At 43.1% G+C, this 18028-nt stretch overlaps 1 protein-coding gene across 3 annotated transcripts in view; it reads right to left on the reverse strand.

Moving 5' to 3' along the window:
• LOC115560677 (trinucleotide repeat-containing gene 6C protein) overlaps nucleotides 1-18028 on the reverse strand; it is a 79020-nt gene that overhangs the window by 35872 nt on the left and 25120 nt on the right. For all 3 annotated transcript variants that reach the window (XM_030380163.1, XM_030380182.1, XM_030380172.1), the window contains one exon: nucleotides 7262-7609. In XM_030380163.1, the coding sequence (XP_030236023.1) occupies nucleotides 7262-7609 (348 nt within the window). The remainder of the gene's footprint in view (nucleotides 1-7261; nucleotides 7610-18028) is intronic.

Consider the following 18028-nt stretch of genomic DNA (forward strand, 5'->3'; position numbering starts at 1 on the left):
ATGAAAACTTAAAAAACACGTGATTATTTACTCATGTGTTGGATCACATTGATCGCAAGAACACATCTCAATCATAAAAACAGGAGGATTATCGTTATTACGACTCACTGCATTGTGCTATCATATAATACCGGATGCTAATGCTTAATGGGAAATTGGGAAATTACTCCTACAATGTAGGAGCAAATAATTACTGAAAATGAGGGTGAAGAATATGAAAAATATGTATTATTATAATACTGTGGCTTGCTTTGCATCGTGACCTCATAGCAGCCCCACAGTGTAGCCTGCTAAACAATCAAATGAAAAAGAAGAACGAGCACGATGAACAAAGAGCAACAATGTAGGACATCCAAGAAAGGCAGGAAACTTTTGCGCAACATTTTCTTCAGAAAACGTAGCTTTCGCCGTTGTCCAGAAACAACTCGCAGGTAATGTGTTTGTTTGTTATTATCCCCCTGTCGCACGGAAGTGTGAATCTGTCAACCAATCAACGGACGGCTGGTGTAGCTCGAACTTGCCGGCACCCTTTCAGGCGTCTCAGTACCCAAATGGTGAGTACTGCTCAATATGGCTCAGTCCGGGTCACGCCCACTTTTGGCGGTGGAAACGCGACCCGTGCCGCACTTGTGCGGACTGAAGCGACCCGCACCCTCCGGTGGAAATGTGCCATTAGAAATAGCCACTAGGATGAAGCAAGGTCTTCCACACAGTCATTAGACTTGAGGGTTGACACTGCCAGCCCCTTTTCTCATGTACCTTTTAGCAGATTCTAGATTTCCAACAAAGGGATTCCCTTTAAAATAGTAAGGGTAAGTTGAAAAGAGTTTGAGGAGTGCAAGATCTCTTCATAGAAGAATGAGTTGCCATTCCAATGGACCAGGAGTTGTGACCATTAGTTTGAAGAATCAGCGCAGTAGCGCAATAGTCATCTAGGGAGAGACCAGGTTGTGCAAGCTTGGTACAGAGAGGATGCCAGGTCAAGCAGTGTGGATATGATTTGATGCCCTTGCAGAATAACTTTCATTGCAAGATTAAGATGACAAGCAAGGATAACAGTTGCCGCTGGGTGAGTTTTCTGAGTTGTTGACAGGAGAGACTGATGTGATGTTGTGGATGCGTTCGAATGCGTCTGTGGGAAGCTAATCTTTCATGTTGAACCTGTCTGGCATGATTCCCAGGTTTTCAATGACTGGTGGTTTTCTCCTCCGATAACGCGGTGCCTAGTCGAATGTGCCCTTTAAACTGGCCAGCGACGAACTTGGGTGGTGTGGAGCGGAATCTAAGAAGAAAGTAGTTGAGCAGATGACGCACGGGTGGCACCATTATGTCATTTAGCACAATGAATGATTCTAACTGCTTGGTTATAAGAGTGATTTAATGATGTTGATTACAGGCAATGTCTGCAGATAGGCTGCCCAACAGCTGAAAACTGTCCTGTTTGAGTATCACAAAGTGTTGGTGAACATTTCTGTTATTTATGAATAAAGGTGGTTAAATAATTCCTCTGTAAAATATAAAGTGTATCAAGTGTCCTACTATGGAAGCAAATGTGTCAGTTCTTTTCAAAAAAGCCTTCTATTGACAAATGTCGAAAGACGTAACCTTCAGTTAATTTGCTATAACAGGGATTCACATACCCTTTAAGTTGAACTGTTTTGAGGCAACATTACATAACAGAAAATATTATATATGTTGTCCCTGCTACATAACTCGTCATCGCAATTCATTAATGTAATCTCTCTGAATGGTTTCTACTGTTATGGAAACACACTAGCGCAATAATTAATAAATAAACAAAAGAAAAAAAAAGGGGGAAAAAAAGACATGTGTCTTTTTGCAAAGTGAGGTTGAAAATATCTTTTAGTAATACCACATAGTTTAAGACATCAAGAAATGTTAAATAGCTTAAATCAAGTGAAGGGATTGGAACAGAGTCTAAATGGAGTAAACAATGTAAACGCACACCGCTTAAAAAATGTAAAACATATTACTAGAAAACCGATTAATCATATACAGTAATTCTGCAATGACAAATACACACCTAAACGCAACTTCATTTTTATCAACTATGCATTATGTGGTATACAAGGAACTTCTCACCTATCTCTCTCACACACACAAACCTCACAAGGTCTGTGTAAAGAACACAATGACAGCAGCAGAAAATGGGTCTTCATTGAGATGACCTTAATACACAACACACAAAATATGCATATAAAAGCCCAATGATAAGAACAACAGACAATTGACTGCGACCTAATTGACTTAAGAACTTTTAAGTAACACACGCATGCAAAAGAATATACACGCGGGTATCAAAATAAAGTTCAACTGTAATTCTGAAAAGGTATAAATGATATCGGTATATATCTGTTAGATACAATGGAAGATACAAGTCTGTGATGATTTGTTAAATGGCAGAAGTGAGTATTCATTATATAGGACATGTGACGGGTCGGTTAAAATCCTCTGAGCTTGTCTGAGCACAGACTGGTCATATATTACTGATGCTACTGGTGCTCCTTCTTTCCCATCACCTTCATAGCAGTGTGGATCAGACGGTTGAGCTTTGTTTTTTATTGCACAGTGAGGTTGCCGAACCGCTGACATCCCAAACCTGACCAGGCTCTCCAGTACAGCCTGATGGAACAAAAACATGATCCTATGGTCCACACCAAACACTCTCAGTCTACGTAAAACAATAAAGTCTCTGCCGAATTCTAGAACACAGGCTATCCACGTGGGTCTTCCGGCTGAAAGTATTGTCCAGGTGAATCCCTAGAAACTTGTGGATACCTGTATGACCACAGGACGGTAGCCCCTACAGAACGAGGGTCCTGGATCATCTCCTTGGTCTTAGAGACATTTAAGATGAGATGGTTGGTATCGCACCACCGGACAAATTCTCTATTTCTGAGTGATATGCTGATGTAGATAAGGCTTTTATGCAGCAGGCTAAGGTTAGTTGTATCATCTGAGAATTTGAAAACAAAGATTCCCGGATGGATGTTTGTGCATTCGTTTATGTAGAGTGTGGTGCACCTGTGGTAATTGTTCTCACCTCGATAGTGTGCTATTGTCTAACACACTGGCAACAGTTAGTTAAAAAAGCTAAGAACCATTTGATTAAAAGGGGATTCACATTTAATTGCTTCGATTTCTGAATAAGCAGATGAGGCTGGAGTGTGTGAAAAGCTAACTAAAATCAACAAATAGAATATGTGCATAGGCTTGTGGGTCCTCTAAGTGTTTGATGGTGAGCTGGGTAATGCTGGCGACAGCTTCATCAGTTCCTCTCCTCTTCCTGTCTATATGCAAACTGGTTGAGCTCCTCTTGAATCACTTTCCCATCGGCCTCGTCCTTATTCATGAACGCTATATTTTTCCTGTTGATACAGACTTTAACATCCTTGGTAATATATTTCTTGTTATTTGGGTAAACTACAATGTCCTTTTTAGTGACCATGCCGTCAGCGCATAACTTTTTGTAGTCAGTTATTGCTTCCGCAGCAGCGTCCAATTCCAGCTGATGAAATAAGACCCAATCTGTGCAGAGGAGGGAACCATTAAGTGTCTCCATGCTGTCTCTATCCCATTTAGCCACACTTTTGGTTTGAGGCTTACGATTTTTGTTTCGAAATGTGAGCACATTTTGTTTCCATAGCACTTATCTAACACTCTGTTATCGCGTGTGTCGCATGTTACATATTGTTCAAAGCCGGTTAGGGATAGTTCCAATTTACAGTGGTTAAAATCCCCTAGGATGAAGATAGGGGCTCCAGTCGCAACGTTACCTCCGGGGGGGACATAGACTGCACATATGAAGGTATCCCGAACTCCCTCAGTAGATAGAAGGTTCTCAGCGACATGCATAACAGTTCAACATCAGCAATGCACACAGTCCCACACACGGTGTAGTTCCTGCACCAGCTTTCATTCAGAAACATACAGATGCCACCCCCTCGGCTCTTGCCCAACTGTTCAGTTCTATCCGATGGTATGAGAGAAAATTCTTCGAGTTCTACAAGCAAGTCTGAAATGTCCTGATGGAACCAAGACTCAGTGAACACCATCACGCTTGATTCCCTGTACTCGTAACATACCTTTGTATTCAGGCGGAGTCAGTCTATTTTGTTTCCCATCGACCTTACGTTTGTGAGTAACACACAGCGCAGATGTGGTCTATTATAATTTTTATTTTTTCTATTAGCTTTTTTAGTTGTGGATTTGTTCTATTTAAAACAAACAAGGTAAAGCTGCTAACAAGTGTTAGTTGAGTCTTTCGTAGCTGAGCGGTACACCCAGTGCGAAAGATAACCAAATGTCTTTTTGTTTAATGTTTTGGTTAGACGGCTGTTACTTTTTATAATTCTAGGTTGTAATTGGCGATCATGCATTAGCCTACATTGAAAGGGAGGACCGCAGGCTACAACATCTGCAGGTCAAACTGTCTTCAAGGATGTGTTCCCGAAGTCCAGGAATGGGAAATGCACCACAAAGCCAATAAAAAAAAACACCCTACATAGTTAGTTGTAAAAATAAATACCAACAGAAAAACATACAAGTAATCAACATAATTATTGCCCCATGTAATATATGTACATGAAACTAATAACAGTATTAAATCACAAAGTGACTAATGGAGCGCAATGTTTTGCTGACGATGCGGATTCCCTGCTGAGCCTGGTCTTTGATGAGGTGTTTGAGGACCCAACACCATTTGTTGAAGACGATACCCATTCCCACCGACGTTATCCCAGTATGAGGGACACCCAAGGAAGAAGTTGTTGCCCCCCATGTTTCCCACTTCACTCAAGTGGCGGCCGGAATCCTACACACTGTCCAACTAGATCAGGAAACGCCCTGGTGTATACGGAGCACAACACACGACGGGATGACCACCCTGACATTCTGTGGCAAGTAGCACCAGCTGACACAGCTGTGATAGGACAGATACCTGTATGGGGAGGATATATCACCAATCCTGTTGAAAAATGTCTTTACTGTGTATATACAGGGATGCTTCTGTGAAGCAGTTGGCAATTGTAATTGAGGCTTCTAACATTTTTTTAAAAATAAATTAATGACCTCATAAGCAGCTGAATTACTTAGTCACTGTATATCAAAGATTTACATGCTAATGCTGGATGTTCACATATAACCTTTCCTGCCCTCCACATTGCCTGTATGAAGGCTTCGTGGCCTTAGGAGTCTCAGACAGACGAACAGCATGTAGCAGACTGGTGAAAAAGAGGCGGGTGGAGACAGGCTTTTTACCGTAAGCCGTGAGTCACTTCAGCCCACATCACTGGACCTCTGCCATGCTCACTCCCTCCAGATCTTGTTCTGCGCATTCCCATCATCTTCCTGTCTCTCCGTTCCTTGTTCCCTGTATATCTGCCCTCCTTCATCTCTCCCCCTTTCTTCAATCCATCCATCCACCTCCCCCCTACCCCTTCTGCCTTCCTTCCTTCCTTGCTACCTCTTTACCCTCCATTGTCCTGCTCTCTCCGCCTTCCTTTCATCCCTGTGCGTCTCTCGTTCCCTCTCCATTTTTTCCAAGAGAGCACAACACATGTAGCCAAACAGCTAGCGCCATGTAGCTCCGCCCCTCAGAGCTGCTAAATAGCTCTGGGCTTTGTTCCCCTTCCAAAAATAAAAAATAGAAAAGTGGAAACAGTGTCGGTTGGCCTTAATTGGCTCGGTCCTCTGGAGTAAAGGGGAAGGAATATGAGGATATTATCGGAGAAAAGGCACAGCATCTCTGACTTAAAAAACAGCTCTGTGTTCAAAACCAAGCTCTCCTAAAAGCAAAACAACATGGGTTTTAGGGCTGAAGGAACACGAACACACACACACACACACACACACACACACACACACACACACACACACACACACACACACACACACACACACACACACACACACACACACACACACACACACACACACGAAAGAGAAAGAAGCGATAAATAAAGAATAAATTCAACCTCCAACTGGATCCCGACCCGTTTTGTATCCCGACGAGTAGTTTAAGCAAAAAGCTGCTTTCCACTGTCGTCTGGTTTCCCTCTCTGCAGGCACTGCTTGGACCAGATTGAAGCTCACCCTCTGCCAGAGGCTACAGAGCAGTGCCAGGCCCTCTACAGGGATCTACCCCCTCATGAGAAGAAAGGCAGATGAGAGAAGGGCCGTCTACCTGAGCTGAGGCATGACCGCTGAGTATGCTTAACCAGCTGGAAGGGAACCAGCATGCAAGAGGGACCCCCGTCTGGGAACATTTAGCTTTGGGATCACAACAAACAGTGGTAGAAGTGCCCAAGGAACAATGTCATGGATTTAAGAGGTTCATCATTTAAAATAATTGACCAAGGGATTTTGACATCATTCATAACTCTGGAAATCGTGAGTTCTTCTGAGAGAACAATTTGAATTTGCTCAGCGAGTCACTCTGGGAACGAGCAATATACAAACTCCCCGATGCCCCTGGCCCAGAACATTAGCCAATCACATCGGTGTATCTGATATAGGTGGGCCAAAAGCGTTGCTGTTTTACCATCTGGAAACGGCAAGAGTCTAATCTGTTGGTTAGTTCCGCTGGTCTGGATACGTCACCCCTTGTATTCTTCTGATTGGTCGTAGTGTGTGCAGTGATATTTTGAAATGCATGCTTGGTGCCGCCCCTCGAGTTGGGCCATTTTCATTACTTGTTACCAAATCCTACAGCTTTCTAGATGTGGGTTTGGATTTCCAGGCTAAGTAAAGCTTAAGTTCATGTGCATTCATTGAGACTAGAATACTCATCCGGGTTTCATAGAACCCAGGTTACATTCGGAACCTTAACATGACACCTTTTGCGTCAGGGTTAGGGACCAATGTGAAAGAAGCATTGTTGAATGTGTGTAGTTGATGGCTGGGTTAATCAGCCTCACCTTGCCGGAGTCAGAATGATTAGACTGGGGTTGGGTGAGTTTTCACACCATTGAACATTAATGCACGGAGTTTGAACCAGCAATCACCACACACACTCAGGTCTCCAACATGGTAGCATTGAACACCTGCTCTGTGATTCATATTGCTCTAAAATCTGCCATAAGTAAACTCTAGCAGCTAAGACACTAAAAGCCACAAATACTTTTTGTGCAACTGCCTTCTACGAAAATAAAGCTCTCTTCCGAGCACACCTCCCCATCACCCAAAAGTTGGTGCAATGGGGGGAACAACACTATTACCACCAAAACATCATGGGGCTGACCTGAGCTGGCTGGCGAGGAAGAGGAGGAAGAAGCTTGTTCTTCTGCTGCTGACGCCTCTGTAGTTGTTGCAGACGACAGCGACGCTGCCAGGGGGGACTCGGACGCCGCAGGGTTTTGTGGGGGCAGGGTCAAAAGCCCGGGAGGCAGGGGTTGGCCCCTCTTCAGCAGTTGCTTGTGCTCCTGTTGGCGGAAGCGTGGGGGGACATCTCTTGGGGGGTGGCGTTGTGCTGAAGGTGGAGGTGCTGGTGGTGCCTGTGGCTGGCCTGGGTAGGGTGCGCTGCTGCCATCCCCTCTGCAGGGGGCTGCGACAGACAGCAGGGCGCTGGGAGCAGGGGCAGAGTCTGGCACTGTGGATGATGGAGAGGGATGAGAATAAGGGAGGTGTGTCAATTACTAATTTAACAGAAAAAATATGCAAGAGGGAAATAATGAAGAAAAGTTGGACCCTCAACGTTTTAAGTCCTCATTTTGTGTCATCAATGAGTCTTGACACACAGAAAATGGTCAAAATTGATTTTTGAAAAAAAAAAACACACTTACAAAGAGAAAAGAGCGTGATGCTGTGAATAGCTTCCCTTTGCAGACTATTTCCCCATGAATAGACGGTAAAATTATGATGTTATTTAGGTTTTAAGCAAGTACAACTATCCTGATGGGATTAAACGACTTCAAGAAACAAGGTAATATGCTATACCATGACCGTGTAGATGTCAAGAGGAATTCCACGGTGAAATACAAATACATCTGAACTAAATAATAACCAATCATCGTAAGACTTGTTAGGCCACATTACATACATGTAGGTTAATTGTAAGGTCAATACAACCACTTAAATTCGTACAAACAGTTAGAAGGCCCAAAGTCATGCAGTTTAAACAAAAGGGCTTTACACACCAGAACGATTCCAATATATGATATTCAAGATATGCATTTCCTGTATTTGGATTCCTTTCTGAAGCCACTATACCTTTCAAATAAAATCTGGAGAGATTTAAGAGAGGCAGTGCACAACCTTGTGTATATAACCAATAGACCATAAACCAAATTTACCATATTCTATTACATTTCTCCTGTAATCAACTTTTTTTTTCTCTTGGGATAATGCCAGGGTTGCGCCCAAGTATTGCACATAAAGAGGAGTTGGGTATCTTGGTTACACGTCTACCTAGAGGGTTGTCATGGCAATAACATCCTCATAAGAGAACATGGTTACAACAAACACAACCATGTGAACACAAAGCTCTTGTCGCTAACTGAGTCACCCATGGCACGAAATTTGTAGCGGTAAGAAGCTACCTCTGTTAGCCCACCATCTCCGTTCCAGGACTTAGTATTTTCATTAACAAGTCAAATCTTCAGCCTTGTTACAACAACGCAATCAAACAAGCAACTTCCCTTATTGCAGGTAATTCGTCAAAACAAAGTTTTCCCTTCCTTTATTTGGTAGTATATAAACAAGGGCTGTGGTGCTCGACTATGAAAAAGCAAGAAACAGATGGACCCGACTGTTGGAGTGCATGCCAGGGGGTCAGGGGCCATGGCTTAGTCCAGCAAGGGGACTGGCTTGGGGGGGGGGGGGAGAAGGTCATAGATTTCCACTGATGGATTATAGGACACGAATCTGATAATCACAAGGTAATACCTCAATATTATATAATCAATTATGCCTAAAGTAAACTAGTCAATTGCTTTGTTTTGGCCCATATTCTGATTAACAGTCTGAAAACGGCTGCACAAGCCCACATTATAAGACATGGACACCCACAAATCCTAAAACCTATGCAGACCAAAAGCAATCCCACTACCCAGAACAACGAAAATATGTGTACAAGCTGCACCAAAAGAGAGCAATTTCACCAAAATCCAGGTCAGCATCCTATATCTAACTTTTAACAAATGATTAGGTGTGAGGTCGTAAGAAGTAACAAAAAGCTTGTCTCCGTGACCTAGAATCCTAGATGACTCTGTAGAACGGACTGCTGCCATTGGCTGCCATCAAAAGACTGGGCAGCGGAGCGCGGATCATATTTGCGAAAGCACACATGCAGGCCACGTCATACACATGATGCAGTTACATAACACAGAGGGACTGCGTTAAGGGGGGGAAACTCGTTGTGTGTGGTGGGTCACACACACACACACACACACACACACACACACACACACACACACACACACACACACACACACACACACACACACACACACACACACACACACACACACACACACACACACATTCCTTTATGTGTATTGCACACAAGTACACACATACACGGGAGATTGGTGTACTTACGACTATCCCTAGCTAGAGAACAGCCTTAATTTGTTTATTTGAGTGTTATGGGATGATCTTAAAAGAACGACTCTAACGTCAACCTCTGGTCTAGGGATGCACAGAACCGATATTGATATTGAATATCGGTCTGATACAGATACCAGTACCGGAATACTGCCTTAAATGCGGGAATTGGGTATCGGCGAGTACGCAAGTCTATGCGCCGATCTGATTCCATCATGTACCCTCATTTATTACACAGGCAAAGAACATCACAAACATGTGTACCGTTATACTGAGTAGGAAAAACATGGATACTCACACTTGACTAGAAGAATACAAATGCATCATTATAATTAAAGATTATAAGGTATAAGGTAAATAATCCAGTACTGAAAGAAAAAACAGTGACAGTAAGTGAACCGACTATACATTGCTGTCATCTTAAGACAACCCTTCAATAAGAACAAGTGCTATTTAACCATTATTCGCCGAAGGTGAAGTGAAGGCTCCATATTCATGGATCCTGAGGTGAATAATTGTTTAAGTATACACGTGAGCACTCGAAAAACAAACAAGATAACACTTTTTGACGGGATTTATTTGTTTTCATTAGCGGTTTATTTATTTTTATTAGCGTGACGAGACGACCGTCACGCGGCATTTTGCGATTAACGTAATATCGCGAGTTTGAGAACTCAATTATGGGATATTGCCCAATATCCCGAGATAAAGAACCAAGCAAATTGCGCCATCTTAGGAGGTTCACGTGTAGCATATACTAATAGTAGTTACAATGCTAGATACTGTATCGGTATAAACTCGATATCAGGAGATAATTAAAAAAAACGTAGTCCGGACCCGAGTACTACAGCCCTGTTTCAAAAGCATCACACCAAGAAAAGGTTGGTTCGTGAAGCAGCCAACTTTGTCTAAGATGTTTAAGTCCGGCCTTATACACACAAGAATGATCTCACTCTCTTCCAAACAGTGAGGCTTATTAATTAAAGACTAGTATTGGATCGGTACTTGGTATCAGCCGATACTGAGAGCCAAGGTATCGGGTGTGTGTGTGTCTGTGTGTGTGGAATCTCCTGGAAGCTTGAGTGTGTTGGGGGGGGGGGGGGGTGGGGGGGAGTATCCGGACAGACACTCCAAGCCAATGACAACAATGCCAGAGAAAAAGAAAAAGGGGGGAAAAGGAAAAGCAAGACTAGAGGAATGAGAACCAGACGTTCATGTGAGGGGACAGCGATAGAGGGCGGGCCTAGTTTGAGTGTGTGGGCGTGTGTGTTCATGCGTGCATGTGACAGTATAGTGTGTATGGAAGGCATCCCATTCGCCTCCCCCTCTCGTGCAATCCGCATGAGCCTAGTAATGAGCTCCCGGTACAAAAATAATACAATCCTCTTATGTCTAAAAGGCTCCTACTCATGCCGCTTACAACAACTATGTGCTATCGATTCACCGATACGAATCCCTATCTCTCATCTCATCTCATATTCGTCCGCTTATCCGGGGTCGGGTCGCGGGGGGAGCAGCTCAAGCAGGGGGCCCCAGACTTCCCTTTCCCGGGCCACATTGACCAGCTCTGACGGGGGGTCCCGAGGCGTTCCCAGGCCAGTGTTGAGATATAATCTCTCCACCTAGTCCTGGGTCTTCCCCGAGGTCTCCTCCCCACTGGACGCGCCTGAAACACCTCCCAAGGGAGGCGCCCAGTGGGCATCCTTGCCAGATGCAATCTGGCAAGAATCCCTATCCGGTTGGATTAACACAGATGCGACTACATTGATACATGGGCCCCTGAATGGATTAAAAATTCCCAAGAATCTGTCCATGCACAAATTTAAATGTTGCAAAAAAAGAGTGAAGCTTCAGCCTGATACCAAGACAGTCAACTCATTTCATTCCGTTTCCATACGCATCCGGAAAATGAAACTTAGGGAAGTGGGCGGATCCGCGTGTGTGTTTGTGTGTATCTCCGCGTGCGCCCTGTGTCTCACGAGCAGGGAACAACCAGAGTTTTGAGTGTGCGAATAACAGCCATATGTCTGAAAACAGTGAAATGATTTTCAGTGTACCAGCGAATCTGAAATCAAACCTGTGGAAGTCCTTTAGGTCTTATAAGAAGGAGGAGAATATTGGCAAAAGCTTCGCTATTTTTTTTATCGTGTAGGATCCTATATATTTTCCCTGGCAACAAAGTCTCCGTCTCAGTTCCTACGCATTTCCCTACATATGCCCTAAGATATTTTATCTTGCAGCTCTGATTTGGCTGAATACACTTTATTATTGAAATCCTTATCATAACCCACTTACAGCCACTGAGTTAGAAGTACTGACATGAAAGTCAATCATCTGTGGAACGGGCAGGGCTCAAAAAACTCCAGCCAATGATTTCCAGAACCACCGAGTGGCATTGGACAGTAAGTACGTCAATCAAACGTTCGTACTGCACTCCCCCTCCCCCGCTCCCCGCGCGTGACCCCTTCGTGCACGTACTCAAAGCTCGTGACCCAGAGCAAGCTTCCGTTTGTTGTTATCCTGTGGCATCTACTGAAGCTAGCTAAGTAGCTAATGGCTCGCTGTTGCGCATCTGTGTTTGCGCTCGTGCATGATTGCGTGTCCATGTTCTTGGAATGGAGTCAGAGTCAGCGTTGAAAGAGAGGGGGTAGGACCATTTGAGTTGTGTATTTTCAAAATCTGCTGGCGTTTCGCAAATCCCATACCCAACCTTTAACTTAAACAACTTAAGGCAGGTAATGTGTCCTGACCCTAAAAGTACATTTGACATTTGTCATGGTTTATAAAAGCCCTAGACTACTGCCCACACATCTTAGAAAAAAAAAAGTTGGGGATCAAAATATAACAAAAACTAACTGGGATAAAAGAAGCAGTACGTCTTACAGGGCTGTACCAATCAGAGGAGAAAGGTTAGTGGTATAGCCCACCTCCAGTGCTGTACCAAGCAAAGAGCTATGTCTCAAGGGAGCAGTACCGCTTAATTAGTACAGATTAAATACAGTGCTGTAGTTAAAAAGGGAATCCTTCTCTGGTCTTATCACGTTTCAATTCCATTTTATTTGTATAGCCCTTAATAACCATTATAGTCTCAAAGGGCTTAACATGACACACACACACACACAAAAACACAGAGACAGACAGACGTTTGACTGCTATAAAAAATGGAAGGAAACGCATATCTAGGTCAAAGCGTTTGTCAAGCATGAGAAGGGGCTTTTCCCAAGTCAGCCATGATTGCCTCAACCCCATAAATCTAGCAGAGCATTGTGTAGAATAGCTCGGGCAGGCCCAATGTTTTTAGGCCAAAGCTATTCTTAGCATGTAGGCAGCCACTAAGAAGGGAAACAGACAGACTCTTCTGAAGACAGGTCGAGAGACAGAGGGAGAAAATAGGGATACATTGGTAGAGTCAGAGAATAGAGAAAGAAAATACAGAGCAAGCATGCGAGTGAGAGAAGATGGCGACAATTCAGGTCAAGAGAAAGAGATATCAAGGGCAAATGGGGATGGGTGAAGATTATGCCAACCATGTTTACTCTTCTGGATCAGCAGCTGCAGATATTGTAAAATGCCACTGTCTGATCAGGATTTATGGTGTGATCCAGAAGCCTCGGACACACACAAGCCTTCTGAGTTGCAAGTGGGGAAATCTCCCAGCTTTCTGCGGCATTTCACGGAGGCACGCCCACTTTTGGTCGGGCCACCTCGGAATTCTGAGAGCATACAGAGTTCAGTGATGACGCTCTCAGCAAAAATGGCTGCGCCCGTAAAGAGATTTATTTTCTTTGTATTTGTACCACGTTGGTCATTTTTATGTCAATTTAAAATGCTCTTACAAACTTTATTACATTGCTACTTTATTCTGGTCACCAATTTATGAACGCACGGTCTTGCATGCTTGGGTGCAATACAATGTAAAGTTGTGATGTTTGTTTTCGAGCTGGTTTGCTAAAGAGGCTAATGCACCTAACAATACGACTAGCCAATATCATGACCCAATCACAAAGACGAACGTGAAGAACGAAGTGCTCCAAGACCGGAAACTATGTCACAAGTGCAACTCGGAAGGCTGGTGTCCGAGGAATCTGGATCACACCATTGGAGAGGGAAGGGATTATTATTTTCTTTTTTTAAAATCATACACCAGAGAATCTAGTAGTTATCGTCATCTTATTCCCATGGCCAAGAAAACAGAGCGTGATTTGGTTGTAACCACTGTAGAAAGATATATATATATATTTTTAGAACCCGTGGATAAGTTACTTCAAACCTTTCTATAAGAGACAGAGATTTGGAAGTGTTGCATTTGTCTTTAGGCCCATTCCACACGGGCGAAAACTATCCGTTTTCCTTTGATGCGGTTCAGGAATATCTCCGTAAAGACAGATTTATTGCGAAACATTCCAGGCCCATAAGGGGTGCTGCTTCTGCTACAGAACTCCAGCAAAAAAAAAAGGAGAAGAGGCGAGCATGTGCATAAAGCCTGGGCACTGTTTACAAACATACAGTCCGGGTACCTCCTGGTAGCGCTTCGCAGTGGATCTAAATAGATTTGGCGTATGTGTCTGTCCGTAATCCTCTTTAGCTTATTTTGGTAGCGGAGCATCATTAAATATTGCACTAGCAACTAGGGATGGGCGTGAGGAATCGATTACTCGAGTACTCCTCGTTACAAATGAACTCGGTTGGATGACAGGCAAACTCTTTTTGCATATACACACACAAACAAAGTTTTCTGAAGCAAATGTATCTATTTTCTGTGCGGCTCTACTAACGCATGCCGTGGGCAAAAAGCAAATGAAATGTATCAAATTTCTGTGTGGCGCGTGCCGTGCCGTGTGCAGGCACGCCAGAATTCAAAAAGTTAAGAGATGGCGGTTAAAGCAAAGCGTAGCGAAGAATTGAAATACTTAGAAATGGGAGATCATAAGGTGAAATGTAAAATATGCCAAGCGAAATCGAGCTACCAGAGTACTACAAGTACCATGCGGCAACATATGCTCCTGAAACAACGGTGAGTTCGGGAAAGCAGACCCGCAGCAACCAAGTGTGTCGGCTATTTCACCGCCGCAAGACGCAGCTGTTATCCCGGCCGTGTAGAGAAGATAACATAGCATGAGTATTTCCATAGTCCATTTGCTGCCGATTTATTTGCAGCTTTAAATTATTTGCAATGGATAGGCTACTTGTTTCGTTTTTGTTATTTATTTTTGTAAAGAAAATGTGTTTTGAACGTTTTCAAAAATAAATAATGAATACTCTGATAACTCTGACTGTTTTGATGGAGAATAAGCATTACATGTTTGGTTGGTAATATTGCCGTTCATCATTAGGCCTATTCCTGCTGCAGATGCGTTGCATTCTAATAATAGATTCGATTAAACGAGTACTCGATTGATCCTCAAGGAATTCCTTCGATCACTCGAGTTTGGAATTTACTACTCGTGCCCATCCCTACTAGCAACCCAACAAGGGATATTAACTGCTGCAGAATCGTCACAAGCATTTAGTCCGCCATCATTGTTGTTGTCGTTCTGACACGCCGCGGGCTAGCCAATCACTAAGGCTAGAGGATCGAGGGGTGGGGCGATGTCGTAATCGAGTTTTAGGCGTCCACACAAATCCTGGAATCACCCGAATCCTGCATCCGTCGACGGATGGGGGCTTTTTGACGTATCCATGTGTTTTCCCAGGTTGTATTACAAAGGCGATTTCATAGGACAGTGTACTTGCTTATATTTGCATAACGCGATCTGATTGGCCGATGGATCCGTCGCTGCCTAAAAAATTGAAATTTCTCTACTTTTGACGCAGGCCATGGAGCCGAAAGGACCCACAATGCATTTCGCGAGCGCCCAATTCAAAGTCAATGAGATCCGTCGAAGGACGGAGGTAGCGTGACGCCTTGTTCACACTACATGCGTCCGTCGACGGATAAACGAGGGTGTGTCTGACATATAGGGGATTAGTCTTTGTAGACGCATACTGCAGCCAATCAAATCGCTTCCCGCTACAAAGCCGATGTGTGGATATAAATACAAGAAAATGACACAAACAGGAGACTAAAAACAATCCTATCATTCCACATTTCTTCTACAACGCCCAGATTTTTCCTGCTTCTTATTGCAAAATGGATCCAGTAGACGCGTGGAATGTATTTGCATAACCGCCATCTGATTGGCCGACGGATCCGCCGCTGCCTGAACAGCTGAACATTTCTCAACTTTTTGACGCAGGCCATGGAACCGAATGGACAGACGGACCAAAATGCAGTTCGTGAGCAAAGTGAGATCCGTCGACGGACGGAGGTAGCGTGAACAAGCCCTGAATGCACCCTAACACGAAACCGCATAGGTCCGGTTTTATTTGAAACCACCTTGGGACATGGTATCAGAAAAGGGCAGTTTCGGGCACAGGATCCGCCGGATCCGTCTGGACGGTCGGCCCAAACGCACAGCTCCGTGTGGACGGGGCATACGAAGCAGCTGGGAGAGGGGGGGTGTGGGGGGAGGTCGAGATACATTTGAATTTGAACTGTTGGTTTCTTCATTTAGTCTAACAGTTAAAATAACTTAATTGAAATCCAGGAGTTTGCCTAAGCAATATTAGTATGTTGGTAAGAACAATAAATAAATAACTGTACCAGTGCATCCCAACTGGCATAGTATTGGCATGCATGGTTGAATAATGTATGCTCTGAGTGCATTGCATTATAACACATTATGACACTTGAATCCACCAAATAGTACAATCGGCAAATCTGTAACTAATCAAATCTACAAACTAATCACCTTCACTTACTTTGCTGTCCTATCTAAGGGTGTAGGGATTTGTAGGGATTTGAATAACTCCAAATGTTCATGGTCGAATAATCGGTGGGTGGTATGAACGAATAAACGATTATTCGATGTGTGCCGACATTCAAAAAGGCAGCCATGGATCATCGGCAAGAAATCACTTAATATCTTAAGGGCTGGGAAATTGTGAAATTCGTCCCATCCATTATACCACAGATACTATAGGGTCTATAGCATATAACCGCGTTTTCTGATTACTGTTTAATTTAACAGTAAGCTGACAACATCGCTAGTTAACACCGCAACTGCAAATTAACCACATGGAGATAACCATCCGGTCCAACAAATTTTCTTATGGCGATAATTCTGCGCGCATATCCGCCGTGTTGAAAACAAATAATCCCCCTGTAAATGAATGGTCTTCATTTATTTTCTATGGCAAGTGACCATGGTATAAGCGGGATAATGCCCTTGGACACCTGTCCAACATTAGTTCCGTCCGTCCATTATTTGAATGGGAAAAAATGTTAACGGTCCAAATGTTAAAAATCAACCTTGACCCTCGGGAACGAATAATCGAATATTCTGACCCATCCCTAGCTGCTGGCCTAAAATGATGGCTTTCTTTCTACGGTAATGTTTCCACAACGGAGGAATGCAGTGGGAACAACCACCCACCCACACATACCAAAGTGGGTTGGTTCAGACAGGGATATGAATAACCTCTTAATTGCGCATTAATTATCGACTCACCATAAAAAAAGGTGCCACACATAATTTAGACAATATGAAATGACAAATTAGCAAGTTAAACACCTGCAACGCCATTTATATGATATATATCTTTCATTTTCAGGTTTTGTGAACGTAGCCAGTGACGTGTGTGTGTGTGTGTGTGTGTGTGTGTGTGTGTGTGTGTGTGTGTGTGTGTGTGTGTGTGTGTGTGTGTTAGTGTGTGTGTGTGTCAGTCTCCTTTTTACAGGGGGGATTAAAAATGCACATCATGTATGAAAAGAGAACAAAGCAGATTAGGCCTGCAACATTAACCACTGTTCTGAATTGTCTATTGCGTAATTTTTTTACAAAGAGTGCTGAAATAAAGCATTCTTAATATTATGCTTAATATATTTTACACATATTTACATTGTTAAATATGTGTACAATTTCCACTAGTTCGTAGCTTAGTGGATATCTGCAGTTAATGACGATTCATATTTATTTCAATTATGTCATGATTGAAATCCCATCCTTAACATCCCTAACTTATTTTAACAGTACTACCAGCCTGCCAATTTATTTAAACATTTGAGCATGTCATTTTTGAGATATGGCCAAATTTGTCAGGAAAAAGTAAAATAAATAATAATATTAATACTAACGCATATAGTAGGGTTCCTCCAGATATCATAGGTCCCTAATTATAATAATTCTAACAAACAGGATTCATACAGATTTCATAGGAGCCCTGACTATATGAATGAAACAAAAATAGGTTATATTTACTGTCACAATGGGTCACAATTTCCGTTTAAAGAATACAATTAAGGTAGAGGTTAACAGAGCAATATCCCACCAAGAATCTAATTCCCGATGAAACTCCCATCGAAAACTGATATTGAAAAATTGTTTAACCATATCTCATTAAACCTGGTTCAGTTTCAACATTA

This window comes from Gadus morhua, chromosome 2 (genome assembly GCF_902167405.1).
Source record: "Gadus morhua chromosome 2, gadMor3.0, whole genome shotgun sequence".
NCBI lineage: Eukaryota > Metazoa > Chordata > Actinopteri > Gadiformes > Gadidae > Gadus > Gadus morhua.